The 14,074-nt window shown below is 42.8% G+C and overlaps 2 protein-coding genes across 16 annotated transcripts in view; one reads left to right on the top strand and one right to left on the bottom strand.

Moving 5' to 3' along the window:
• TEX10 (testis expressed 10) overlaps positions 1-1,889 on the top strand; it is a 60,232-nt gene extending 58,343 nt beyond the window's left edge. For all 8 annotated transcript variants that reach the window (XM_054190250.1, XM_054190254.1, XM_054190253.1 and 5 more), the window contains 2 exons: positions 247-457; positions 1,657-1,889. In XM_054190250.1, coding sequence (XP_054046225.1) covers positions 247-457; positions 1,657-1,770 — 325 coding nt within the window. In that variant the 3' untranslated portion in view covers positions 1,771-1,889. The remainder of the gene's footprint in view (positions 1-246; positions 458-1,656) is intronic.
• A 129-nt stretch (positions 1,890-2,018) lies between these two features.
• The window catches only part of INVS (inversin), a 101,513-nt gene continuing 89,457 nt past the window's right edge, over positions 2,019-14,074 (bottom strand). For all 8 annotated transcript variants that reach the window (XM_054190242.1, XM_054190240.1, XM_054190241.1 and 5 more), the window contains 3 exons: positions 7,778-8,010; positions 6,731-6,811; positions 2,019-3,070 (listed from right to left, as the gene is read on the bottom strand). In XM_054190242.1, the coding sequence (XP_054046217.1) occupies positions 2,955-3,070; positions 6,731-6,811; positions 7,778-8,010 (430 nt within the window). In that variant the 3' untranslated portion in view covers positions 2,019-2,954. The remainder of the gene's footprint in view (positions 3,071-6,730; positions 6,812-7,777; positions 8,011-14,074) is intronic.

The raw sequence follows: 14,074 nt of genomic DNA, 5'->3' as shown, positions 1-14,074 counted from the left end.
ACGTTTGTAGCTCCAGGACAGAACCTTAAATTTTTTTCTAATGCCGTACATAACTTTAGAATATTTTCAAGTTTAGCGTTTTCTGGTACAAATTTTCTGCTTCAGCACTAACGATGTTGAAGGCAGTTGGCACGATTGAATTCACAGAGGCAGGTTGCCTTGTACAGCTGTGAGGCTCGTTCACAGAAGCACAGTTGAAATGGGTGTCCTGGATCACTTCCATTTTTGTTCTCTTTTCCCTCTCAGGGATATGCTGTGGGGATCGTGCATTTCTGCATTAGCACTCCTGCCGCGGTTACTGAGGCTGATGCTGCAAAGCCTGCAAGTCAGCAGGATCTGTCAGGAAGAACTGCCCGTTGTTGCTCAGTTGCTTCGCTTACTAATGCAACACGGTCAGCTCAGGAGCCATATGATCACAAACGAATTTCTGGTGCAACAGATTATCAAGGACATCATGGTATGAAACTCCTCCTTGTCTCCCACGGGTCACAAGGGTATATACGAGGTTTAAGAATTATTGCGAACACGAAGAACGGACGTTTAGCAAAACACAAGTTGTGATTGTCTTTTATTTGTCTCGGAAGTCCAGGCTGCGCAGAAGGCTGCTACTTGTCCGAGCTCCTGTGCTCACTGCACAGATGAGAGTTCCGAAGTTTAGGTTGCACCCAATCCAGCGGCCCTGGCCAGCAGTTGGCTTCCACTGGAAGCGGATTGCCTACACAGCCCGTCTGAGGGAGAGCTGGCCCAAAATAAGAAACTAGTCTCTTCCGTATACCCCTGCTCCGATAAATAGGTGTACAAAGATGTTATTAACTCAGACAAATAACGCACGGTGCAAAATACTCTTTCAAATATTGCAAAACCCGGCCCTTCTATTCATGCGTCTACGTTCCAGTGGCCTTGAGACTCTTACAGTTGCTTCTCTCTTCAGAAGAAGAATCTGAAGCTGCCTTCGCACAAAGCTCGTACTGGTTTTGAGCGCAGAGAGTTTGTGTGTCCCACAGGTGTGACTAAGCAAGCCACGCGTATCTGTTAGTGGCTCTTAAAAACTCTGTTACCAGAAACATAACCTCAGCGGTGGCGCAAGCAGATGTAGGACAGTATCAGGCAGGTTCTCTAACAGAGAATGAGGTGGTTGAGTTCCTTTGGTGTTGGAAATGCCTGGGCCAGTTTTTGTGATGTTCCACTGTGGGTGGGTTGTGTTTAACTACTCGGGAATGCAAAGGAGAGTGAATTACCGGCCTGCGGGCTGTGTTGGTCTGTTGGTAGCAGTTCTCCTGGAGACTGGGGGGCACTGAGCTCTCCTGCTTTAGTAGAACCATGCTCATTTGCATTTTAATTGACTGTAAATTGCAGAATTGGAAAGTAAGCAAGGCACTGTAATCAAGAGTAAGGAAATCACATCTGGTGTAATTCACACGCTTCATAATGTAGCACCGACTTAGTGTAGCAAGTTCTAACACTTTATTATTTCGGCTTTAACAGACGTACGGTGTTGAAATGTACAAAGGAGAAGAATAATGTCACTGTGTGCAGGTGAACGAGGCCATCTTGTACCTTTAACAGCGCACCTGACTAACTGTAAAAACAGAGCGAAGCCTTGCAAATGCTGTTGGTGATACTGAGTTTAATGGTTTTTTTCCCCCTTCTTTCTAGACGCTGAAGAGTGGTGAAGTTCAAGAGCAGTGGCTGACAGACCTCCATTACTGTTTCAACATCTACCTTGCCTCTCACCCCCAGGGACCCGGCCCTATAAACGCCGTGTATTAAAGAGGTCGAACTGCATTTATTTGTAAAGCATTTACTTCTATTTAGTTTTGAATGGAAGATGTTGGAACAAAGCTTGTCAATTTTTTTGTAAGTGAAACAGAATAAAAATTTTACAAAGATCTGCGCGCCTCTATTGCCTTTCTTTTCAAGCAAGTAGATGTTACTTTAGCAATGTTAGTTGACGTTACTTTAGACGTTGGTTTAGTAGATGTGGTGACCACGGTGAGGGCTGTTAAAGAAAATCCAGTCTCCCCAAAGCTTTATGTGCTTGCAGAGAAACAGACCTGTATTCACTCCAATCATCTATTGTTTCAAAGCATCATACTAATTAAAAAAAAACAAAAAAATTATCTAACACCAACTAGAAGAAAAAAGAGAAAACAATATACTTTGAAACTAGAGTAAAATTGTTTTATTTTTGCTGAGTTCATATTTTTAAATACTTTGTGCAAGGTAAATACTGTACACTGGCAGCTCCAAAGCTATTATAAGAACAAGTTTTCTTCTAGAATAGGTTTCTTGCTTTCTGTTGAAACTCTTTTTGTGCATGTATAAAAATAATTATTAATATGGAAAAAATTGGTGATAAAGGGTAGAAAACACCCCTCTAACAATTTCTATAGGCTGTGGAAAGCAATTTATTTACGGAGTATTTTTTGGTCAACATCTCCGCTTTTCCTTCCCAGCCCAGAGCTAGCTAAGACGCAATTGTTTCTTTCGTACAGAAGTGGACCGTGAAGGCTGTTCTTCCATTCCTTTTTTAGATTTTGAAATACATTTAATAAATGAGGTAAAACTGAACAACGCTATTCCGGAACCGTTACATCTTTAGTGCAGTTCCCCCTCTCCTTTGAAACTGCGTTTGAACACATTCAACAATCCTACTTTTGACAACGAAAACTTGGGGGAGCCCCTGCAACTCCACTGCAATGCTGGGCTTTGCGCTTCGTTTGCTGTTTCCAAATGCAACTCGGATTTCATCCTGTCAGTAAATAAATTAATAGCCGCATTAAAAAACTAATTTGTACACAAAATGAGTCCAACTCCTTAGAAGTCTGCTTGGCATGAGATAATACAAAATTGCAAATGTGTTCAAGTTTAATATGTTGTAGGTGATTTGTATGTTACGGAAGATAACAGTTGTACCGGAAGGTGCTTTTTAAATTCCACACAGTCAGTTTTGCTTAGTGCTTGAGTCTTGTATTTTTTGATTTCGCAGCAGTGGTTGGCCTCATGTTGTATGAAAATTGCTTGGATTTTCCCATGTTCTCCAGCAAATTAACACACTGTAGGTTGTTTACTGTAAAAGAACAAAATGGTTTTGATGAGTAACTCCAGGGGATAAAAAGAAGTTTAATCTACGCTGTGTTCTAGAAATTCATGAACAATGAATCTACCAGGAAAAGAACGGGCCTTTTTTCCTGACATCTCACTTCTGATTATCCGTAGTAAAAGTTCTGGCATCTGGTACAGCTTACACAGCCGGCTACTGCCTGCATTTAACGCAGCCTGTAAGAATGGAGCTCGACTTGAGCTTTACCCTCATAAACGAACGCAGGTTTCCAGGCTGCCGCCTCAGTTGATGACACAATGGTCTTGGCTTGAGTTTGCTGAAGAGCAGCAAGAGACTTTGTTGAGCAATATTTAGCAGCGTTAAGTACTGGGTCATTTCTAGAAGGTAGGGAAAGCCAGGCCAGGGCTAAAGCGAGCACACTCTGAATTATTAGAAAGCAAACATGAACGTCCTCAGACCAGGACAGCTGCCTGTTCTCAGCTTTGAGTGCGGTGAATGTCTGGTGAATTCAATGTTTTTATTTACTGTACTGTGCTATAAATAATACTTGTGTTTTCCGGTCCCAGTTTTGTAGAGATTAGATGCAAACATTCAGTGCTTTATCCCATTCTAGCCAAGGTCAGCCCCAGTGCAAATCTGAACATTTCATTGCGGGGGTGAAACCAGCACATCTTAAGGATGTCTTTCTAATGCCAAGAATTGCAAAAACCTCCTCCTTTGTAACTCTATAAACACACTTCGATGTCTACAGTGAAACAAAAACCCCCCCGGGTTTACCTGGCTGGCTGCAGTGAGCATCTTTAAATACCACCTACTGCATTTGAAGAAAGGCATTACTTAATAAAAAGTATATTTAAAAAGGAACAACTTTCAGGTTCCAAATTTGTTTTAATCATAAAGGCCCTGTTTTCCAGACTATTTTTAAGCACGTGCCTGATGTCCGTATATCCCATCACACACTCCTTTCCTACAAGCATCCTCTGCCCCCCGCCCCTTACTTATTTGCACACTTCCTTTCAGTCCCTCCTGCACGTCCCCAGTCCAAAGTGTTTCGCCTGCTCGTGCCAATAAGTGAACTGAGTTTGGTGTCAGTCCCTGTCACAGATTTGTCACTGCATGCTTTTTTCCCCTGTACGAACATTAAAAGTAGAGCTGACAGTCAGCCTTCGCCTCCCCCAGCTCTACCTTCTGCGAGAGAAGAATCAAGAAGTGAAGAGTCCATTCTGACCTACTCCAGGCACCTACGTCAGAAACAGAGGATCTGGCATTAGCCACTGACAGCTCTGAACTTTTCCAACAAACGTAATGTTGTCATGCACAAAGGCAGGCAGATGAAAAACATGTTATTGTCTTTAAGTAAGGGCTAAAGTTCCCTGAGCTCCTATTAGGTGAATAAAAGTAGGTAGTGTTCTGAAGGAACTGGGCAGAGTTCCTATCACTATCCTATTCGTCACCAAGTTATGAAAGCAAAGGACGCTCAACCCTCACAAGAAAGCCTTTTCATTTCAGAAGACAGGGAGAGCTGTTGTCCTGAAAAGTTAAACGAAAAGAAGCATTATTTGCTAAAGCTCTTTTAAAATTTAGATTCATGGCTGCATGAAGAGGTGGCAATCAAACACCTGTCTGGTCAGGCCTCTTAATTAAAACAGTTTTCAAACAGTGGAAGAAAAGCACCTCTGTCTGTCAGTGAGGCAGAAACTCACCTGCAGTACTAACAAACGCAAGGATACGTCTACTGTCAGATTTTCTTGTGACTTCAAAGTTTTCTTAAACTAGTTGGAAAAAGTATTTTACTTCCCTTTGCTAATTATCGGAACTGCTGGCTCCTTGAAGCATTCGCTTTGTTGCTATCTAGCTGTGGCCTGCCGCGGAACGATGTGTGACACAACCATGAAGACCAAAGGGCCAACATGGCACTAATCATCACATGGCGAAGGGCTAACATTGCCATAGCCCCCAGCCCCCACTAAGTGCATAACAGAATCATAGAACCGTAGGGTTGGAAGGGACCTCTGGAGATCATCTAGTCCAACCCCCCTGCCAGAGCAGGGTCACCTAGAGCAGGTTGCACAGGAAGGCGTCCAGGTGGGTTTTGAATGTCTCCAGAGTTGGAGACTCCACCACCTCTCTGGGCAGCCTGTTCCAGTGCTCTGCCACCCTCAGGGTAAAGACGTTCCTCCTCATGTTTAGGTGGAACTTCCAATGCTCAAGTTTGTGCCTGTTACCTCTTGTCCTGTCCCCAGCCACCACTGAAAAGAGCCTGGCCCCATCCTCCTGACACCCACCCTTTAAGTATTTAGAAGTGTTGATAAGGTCCCCCCTCAGTCGTCTCTTTTCCAGACTGAAGAGACCCAAATCCTTCAGCCTTTCTTCATAGGAGAGGTGTTCCAGTCCCCTCATCATCTTGGTAGCCCTTTGCTGTACCCTCTCTCCAGCAGTTCCCTGTCCTTCTTCAACTGGGGAGCCCAGAACTGGACACAGTACTCCAGGTGCGGCCTCACCAAGGCAGAGTAGAGGGGGAGGATGACCTCCCTCGACCTGCTGGCCACACTCTTCTTGATGCAGCCCAGGATGCCATAGGCCTTTTTGGCCACAAGGGCACATTGCTGGCTCATGGTCATCCTGTTGTCCACCAGATCTTTTTCCACAGAGTCTTTTTCCACAGAGCTGCTCTCCAGCAGGTCAGCCCCAACCTGTACTGGTGCATGGGGTTATTCCTCCCCAGGTGCAGCACCCTACACTTGCCCTTGTTGAATTTCATAAGGTTCCTCTCTGCCCAAATCTCTTGAAAAAGTCTTAAAAATGGCATTTAGAAAAGCAGTAGTAGGAGAGATGACCGTGTACTCCATTTTTAAACTGTCAATGCATAAAAGTTCCAGCCTTTAATGACCTTGATAATACTTTTACAACCTCTGTTCTTCGCTGCTGTTCTGTTTTACGTGGTGTAGCCCCATCTGCCTGCACGGCGTGACAGTCTGATCGTGCCAGCCCTGCAGCCCCGATACCTGCTCCATACATACGATTTCAGTTAAAACACAAGTAAGGTTTTCCCAAGGAAGAGCTGGTAATGACTACACAGCTTCCGAGCTAAGCAGCAAATAAATGCATGGTTTCGTTAGCGCCTCAAAACTTACCGCAAGTAAAACTCTACAGAATAACTGAGGCTCTGTGCGCAGCGCAGGAACCCCATTATGCCGTTTTAGAAGAAAGGGCAGAGATCGGATGGGTACCTTTGGATTTTCAATTATTTTTCTATGTGCTAAACCATATATTTCTACCAAACAGGTGTCTAAATTCTTGGCACATGTAGAAATCCGCTCTTTTTTTTTTTATAGGGCTAGTTGCTGCTGAACCAAAATACGAGACCATTTTAACCACAGGTGAATGTTATCTGGCTTATGAGTGTACAAGTCTATTACATCAAGGTCTTTCCTAGTAAAAGCCCCGTGAAAATAGGTTTTCATATAAATGATTCAACATAAGGATAAAAGTATAGTGCTCAGATAAGTCCAAAATTAGCGAAAGAAAGAGCGTGCAATCACAACAGGTTAGTAGTTACGTGTTTTGATATGAGATCCTGCTTCTTGAGCAGATTATTTTTTTCTTTTCTCAGATGAAACCAATCCCACCTATATATAAAGTATTCTTAAAGTGTACGTGTCCTACCTGAGACCAGCTGCACATCAGAAAGTTTCAGCTTCGAAGGAGGTCTTGCTGGCTGATACGCTTTGCCTTCCTGAGAACGTCCTGTAACACACAAGATGAACAGCTCTGTGTTTATTGACGTAGAGATGCGGTTATGTATAGCTATAAACTATTTAAGGAGGCTCCAGCGTTACTTTACCCTAAAAAGTATTCTCATTTACGATGAGGAAACTCATGAGATGTTCTATATGACAGAAAATTGGGACAACCACAACTGAACTTTATAAGATACATCTTGAAGTTGCTATCAAAAAGAAGGCAAATAAAATTATTAGCTTTATTTATTGATTTATTTATTTATATCCTTTTTGGCTATCTAAACTACAGAGCCCTGACAGATGTGACTTTTACCACCTGGGAAAGTACATGTAGTTGATCCACACTGTAAAGGAACTCAAGGTTTAAAAGCAACGCTCCCCTTTCTTCAGGACGCCTTCCTTGGCACCAGGCGCGTTCAGGCATAGCGCAAAGCACTTCAGTGTTATCATAAAAGATGATCTTACCCTTCCAGTAAAGACTGGATGCCTTCAAACAAGGAAGTTATTAACATGGGACAAGACCGTATTTTACAAATGGAAACATTTAAAGCAAAATCAACACAACCCCAAAGAAGTTTAAAATATTGCTTGAAAAAATTAAACCGTGATCCAGATAGCCACTGTGCGTCGATACAGCCAGCTATCCCCAGTTTAATTGCTTTATTCTCTTTCTGTATTGATATATGTGAGCGGCTCTGGCAACAGAAAGGTTTGGTTGCTCAAGACCCGTACTGGAATCATGCCACGTGGTGATTCAAATGGCTTTAGCCACAGCCATTTTAAATCACAGAAGGGTTTTTTTTTCTGTCAACCTGCAACAGAAATAAAATTACCCAGAATACCAGAGATTCAGACTGATTTTTATAAATAGCTGAAATCCCTAACGATGAGGTAAGAAGTGTATAGGAGAATACACTCTGTTATAAAAATAAAAGCATAGGTATTTAAAAAAGAGTGAAGACAAAATTACCATATATCTGCTTCAGGATGGACTGCTTGCTGGTTTTTATGGCTGAGCTGGTTTTGTTTACGGATTTCAGACTTTTAGATGACGGAACCGATTTCAGAGGGCTATGGTTCAGCTGTTTCTTCCAAGCAACCTGAATGAAGAAGGCAGCTGTCTCTTGTCGCCATTTGTCTTCATCTTCTTTGCACTGCCGCTTAGCACTAAGAAGCTGAAACAACTCCTGTCTTAGCTGGTAACTAGAGAGCAGAAAAGAGAAGAGCGCTTGTTTTAGGTGACCTGTTTTAACTTCGGCGCTTGCCATGCATCAGTTCACATGGTGGATTACATGAGTAACTGGGAAAACAGAGCTCCCACTGACGTGCTAAGTCATTTGGATGAGAAATGTTTGCTCAGAAGAAAAAGTAGGAGCTGGGTTCAATTCCGGATGCATTCATTGTTTTGCACAGTCAATAAAGATATCAAAAGTTACCATACTGCAACATCAGCTTATCAACTGCTTTAAAATATATACAAAATCTGGAGAAGACAAAACCTATAAATATTTAGGATATAACAGCATAATCAATACTGTTTTCCCATTTTCACTATATTCACAGCTTAATAACACCAAATTTTCTTGTGTGCCATGACACTTTGTATTCTCAGTTGATCAGCGCAAGAAACGAGCCAAATCTACCTCTTGCGGGGTCAACGGCAGCGTTCCTCTAGAGAAAACTGAGCTGCTTTCCATCCCTCCTCTGAAGATGCCCCCCCCCTCGCCTTGTTTTCACCAATCTCCCTTCCCTTCCCCCTTCCCTCCCCTTCCCCCTCCCCTCTCCCAACCTTGCCACGGCTGCTGTGACCTTACAGGCAGTCACAGCCCCGTTCCAAGTGGCAGCGGTAGATTATCTGTCCTTCTTCCCACTTTGGTGGCTAATGACACCAGCAACAAGGAGCGGTTTGGGGGTTTTTTTCTTGAATCAGATAGAAGTGTTCAATCAGATATTGGCATTTCACACTCACAAGTCAATTAACTGGCCTAGCAATTAACTCTGAATCTTCCCAGGACAAACCTGTCACAAATGAACATTGAGTAACACTTGTAAAATATTAATTATAAGTGTTTAGTAACAGGCCAAAACACATTGATCATCATTCCCTCCAGCATTCAAAAAGGCTTCTACTGGATGCTCCAGTAAAGGGAATGAGGAAGGGAGGAGAAAGAGGTGATTTTGTTCTCTTGCTCCATCTGCAACAAGTTCTAAATTAAAACAAAAGACAATGCAACCAGATACAAATTGTTTAAATATATGTTAGAAGCCAATGAACTATATAATTCAAACAGAACAGCAGCCACATACAGAAAATGAGTACATAAAAGCACAATAGAATGCCAAAGGGGGATGATATGCTCACTTACAGCCCCAATAATTTTAAACTTTCGATAAGCTGAGTAAATTACCTCTGTGAAATTCGCTGGGTGAGACAAACGTATTTAATCTTAATTTAGTGGAGCTTCAGAATTCAGGCACGTATTGTTACACAGCTCATTAAAGTACACAGCAAATGTGGGGAGCAACTGCGCCTTACCAATAAATGTCCGTAGTGCCTGTAAGTTGCAAAGCACTGTATGAATTCAGAACAGGAGGATTATCAAGAGACAGAAGAGGAAAAAAAAAAAAGATCCAGTTTTGTTAAATAACATGTCACTTACAACTTTTCAAATGGGTAAGAGAGGAAGAGAAAGTGAAGGGGGGGCACAATTGAGACGTGTTGCCATAACTTGAGCTAAGGATGGGTTACGTGAATACCGCTGCAGGAAAAACAATTGGGGAACTGTTTTAGACTCGAGCAGAAAAGAATAGTAAGCTATTCTCATGGAATTCGGTAATTACTGCCAGAAGCCGTTGCTGATACGTGAAATGAGCCATTCACAGGGACTCCACCTTTGCACCCAGCTGCGATTTCATGTTTGTAGAGAACTTCTGGTAGTTTTTAGCAGCGAGGCTCTGCCACGGAGAAGTTTTGGCAACAGGGAGGCTCTGAGAAGATGCAGGCAGTTATCTTTAGAGCACGTGCACTTTTTTAAAATTAAGCTCTCCCGTAACAGATCGTTCTGATCCTAGTGAGAAAAAAGAACGGGACCAAGCTTGACGCTCTCTGCATCTGATGTGGTGCCTTAACAAAATACCCAATGCTTAGTCAACAAAACTACTGCACATAAAAGAAACGTGGAATATCCGTGCAGAACGACAAAGCTGGCAGATGGTGTTCAGATTCATTGTTACGGAAGCTCTAATCTTAAAAACTACTGCTGGTCAAAGTATGCATATAGCAATGATATATAAAAAAAAATATAGCTCGATTCCAGCAGGAAAGCAACAGTGACAGCAACCAACTTACTTCCAGCTTCTGTCGACTCGCTGTGGACCCTGGAGAACAGCACAGGCCTCAGTGCCCCCCAGGAGAGAGCAAGCCAGACACAGGATCTGTAAGCCTCACCGAGCAGGATAAGCAATTAACCTTTGGCAAGCCACACACCTGAAGATACACTTTTGAGGACTACATTTATAAAGTTTGTGGACTGGGGGAATTGAAACATTTCCCCAAGAAAGGCAAGTTTAATATACTTAAGTAGACCAGTACCATTGTGTTGTAGCTCACAACAGCTCTCAATAAACTTTCAGTAAGTAAATCATGACTATAAAATTTGCAGTGAGAGAAACGTATTTAATGCTAATTTAGAGAAATGCCAGAATTCAAGCATGTACTTCTACATGTTTCTAATGTATATGTTAATTGTTAATGTAGAATTCTATTGCTATCTACAAGTACATGCTATTTATCAGTGCAAGCCCGGACCCAAAAGACAAGCACAGGACCGAGTGGGACCCACAACCACACAGTAGGTACCTGCTTAAGAACTGTAATTCAGTGTACAGTGGGTGGGAAATTAGGTATTTCAGAGAGAGCGTTGGAATAGCTGACATAGTAGTAATCAACACAATGAACTGTGCTGTGTTCTGCATCAAAACAATCACTGAAATAAATGCACTAGGATATTGCTGCAAACTTTATGAACGCCATCAAAGCTCTAGCAACAGTAAAGTGTCCGCAGAAGTAACAATATGACAGTGGAGGAACTGCCAAACTAATCTCTCCTGCAGCCTTGCAGAATTTATCATCCTCGTTAGTGTTCTATAAAATATGAGTTTTGAGTATTTTACGAGATACTTATTTTTCTTTATTAATTCTTTAAATAACAAATGTCATTTAGACAATCTTTAATCCCCACGATTTCCAAGTGCTGTAAGTGTGTGCATGCACTTCTTGGTGAGGTAACACACCATCACTGTTTCAGCAGGTGAATAGTTTAGAAAGATTTAGCCGAAATCTTTAGTCAAAACTCTAAATGGAATGCAAAGAATTCTTCACAGGTAAGTTAGCTCAATACAAGGTTTTAGATCCCAGTTCTTGTGAGGAAATCTGCACAAGCACTTACTACACATCTTTACAGTTTAACTGAAAGCTATGGCACGTGCCTACTCCCTTGTAAGGGTTTTAATTTTGTGTTAAGTGAAAAGAACACGGTCTTCAGAAGCAGCAGTATCACTTAGGGATATACTCCCCTAACCTCCTCCTGACTGACTTTACCTTTTTGGTATGTAAAAGGAGCTGAACACGTAAGACAAGAATTCGGGATCTACATTAGAAAAGAAGGCCGAGGAGGACATTTTCAGCTGCTTACATAGCGTTTGGAAGCAGCAGGGCGGGTTGATGGCAGAAGTGGTGGATCATTGGGAGAACAAGTGGCTGCTTTGCTTTGCAGTTCGGTGTGGGTATGAGAAATGTGGCCGGGAACCACAAAACCACAGAATGATTTGGGTTGGAAGGAACCTTTAAAGACCATCTAGTCCAACCCCCCTGCCAAAGGGCAGGGACGCCTTCCACTAGACCAGGGTGCTCAAAGCCCCATCCAGCCTGGCCTTGAACACTTCCAGGGATGGGGCATCCACAACTTCCCTGGGCAACCTGTTCCAGTGCCTCACCACCCTCATCCGTAAAAAACTTCCTCCTTATGTCCAACCTAACCCTACCCTCTGTCAGTTTAAAACTGTTCTCCCTTGTCCTGTTAGTACAGGCCTTGGTAAAAAGTCTTTCACCATCTTTCTTACAAGCCCCCTTTAAGTATTGAAAGGCTGCAATCGGATGTCCCCGGAGCCTTCTCTTTTCCAGGCTGAACAACCCCAACTCTCTCAGCCTGTCCCCATAGGAGAGGTGCTCCAGCCCTCTGACCATTTTTGTGGCCCTCCTCTGGACATGCTCTAACTGGTCCATGTCTTTCTTGTACTGGGGATCCCAGAGCTGGATGCACAAATAGCAAACACAGAGCAAAGATGACAGACATACGGAAATAGGTGATACTGTACAAAAAAAGTCAGCATTTTCACCAAAAACAAAGAGGCTCAAAAATGAATTAATACTATGTTCCAAAATTTTAACTTTTCCTGGAATAGGAATGTACTCACAAAAGCCAGTGTAACTTTTATATTCCAACAACAGTGAAGAGATAACGTGGAATATTAATGGACCATAAATCCAACCTCATGCTTGGAAATATTTAGAGCAATCAGTAAAAGAGCTGGAGCCAACAGAAGTATTTGCTGAGCCAACACAAATGTTTAAATGACCACATATCAGTTTAGGAACAAACAGACTGTTGGCTCGGACCATGGGGTGTCTGGTCTGGTGTCCCCTCCCTAGAAATGGTCAGTGTCAGCTCTTTCTGAAAGACAAAACTTCATCAGACTTTGTAAGTTAACTGTATAAAGCAATAGGAGAAATACTGGTTCTCAAGACTCTACAAACAAGTAGCTAGTGACACTTGTCTCTTAGCTCCCTGGTGTTTCGTACAGTAGGGAACACAGGTTAACACTTGCAAAATAAGAAACAGAGGATTTTTTAAGCCTTGGAGCACCACTGAAAGCAAGCAACACAACTTTTTTTATCTTTTCAGAGCTATGTGGTACTACGTGGCAAAAAGATCTTTTCTTGTTAAAACAGCAGGCTTTTACAATAGGTACTCAGAACCATTCCCTCTTAACTTTTGGTCCTGGCCTTGCTTGATGCGGCCCAGAGGACGTTACTGGAGCGGCTGAAGAGCCAAAGCTGGATGCAGTGACAGAGAGAGCAGCCCCTGATGCTCCAGCTGCTGAGTGCTCGCCTCTGCTCCACGCTGTGGCAGGGCGGGCTGGATGCCAACGCTGCCCTGCACTGGGAAGACAGCTAGTCATTGGCTCCTGGCACAGCAGCGGGTAGAAAAAGCTCTGAATTTCTTTCCGAGGGAACCAAAGCTTCCAACATGACCCAGAAGAAGGGAGGTCTACCACTGATTCAGCATTTATTCTGCAGGCAGTGGGGCATGAAGACCTGATTCTGCTGTTGCAGGAAACTTGGAGGTTTCCCAGGGACTGGTACAAAGGAGGTTACTACCCTCTGTATGCTCCCAGACATCCGCCACCTGCTCCCTTTGATACAGTTTGGTCAGGGGAACAATTTTTGTATCACTACTGAACTGTACCGTAGGGTGTGAGAGCTGAGCTCTCAAAGGAACTTCCTTGTTATTTTTTCTTTGACTGAATGCTAAGAAATACTAAAACATATATGAAACTGTTAAAACTAGTGAGAGACCTGGAAAGATCAGTTATTAGTAAAAATCAGCAATTTACCACAGAATCATAGAATTGCCTAGGTTGGGAGGGACCTTTCAGATCATCTAGTCCAACCATCAACCTAACTCTGACAAAAACCACCACTAAACCATATCTCTTAAGCTCTATGTCTACCAGTCTTTTAAATACCTCCAGGGATGGTGCCTCCACCACTTCCCTGGGCAGCCTGTTCCAATGCTTAATAACCCTTTCAGTGTAAAAATTTTTCCTAATATCCAGTCTAAACCTCCCCTGGCACAACTTGATGCCGTTTCCCCTTGTCCTATCGCCTGTTACTTGGGAGAAGTTTTTGGCATTCTCATCAAAACTGAAGAAAATTTCAATTAAAAAAATAGGAAATAAGAATTATGTACATGTTATACGCTCCACCTACAGCTGCCATACTCTTCCTGTCCATTTTGATAAGAAATTAAATATTAAGGAGCGTGTACATCAAGAATGACTCTATCTCTGAGGTTGAAACTCATGCATTCATGAAAGCAGGACAGTCCTGTGGAACGCAAACACTGCGACATCTCGCTCCCTCCTGTCTGCTGCTGCTGTACAGCAGCTGTTCCTGCTCGATCCAGTTATTCAAGTTAGCTTCAAG

Source organism: Rissa tridactyla, chromosome 2 (genome assembly GCF_028500815.1).
Source record: "Rissa tridactyla isolate bRisTri1 chromosome 2, bRisTri1.patW.cur.20221130, whole genome shotgun sequence".
In the NCBI taxonomy this organism is placed as follows: domain Eukaryota; kingdom Metazoa; phylum Chordata; class Aves; order Charadriiformes; family Laridae; genus Rissa; species Rissa tridactyla.
This window is presented reverse-complemented; position numbering and strand designations above follow the sequence as displayed.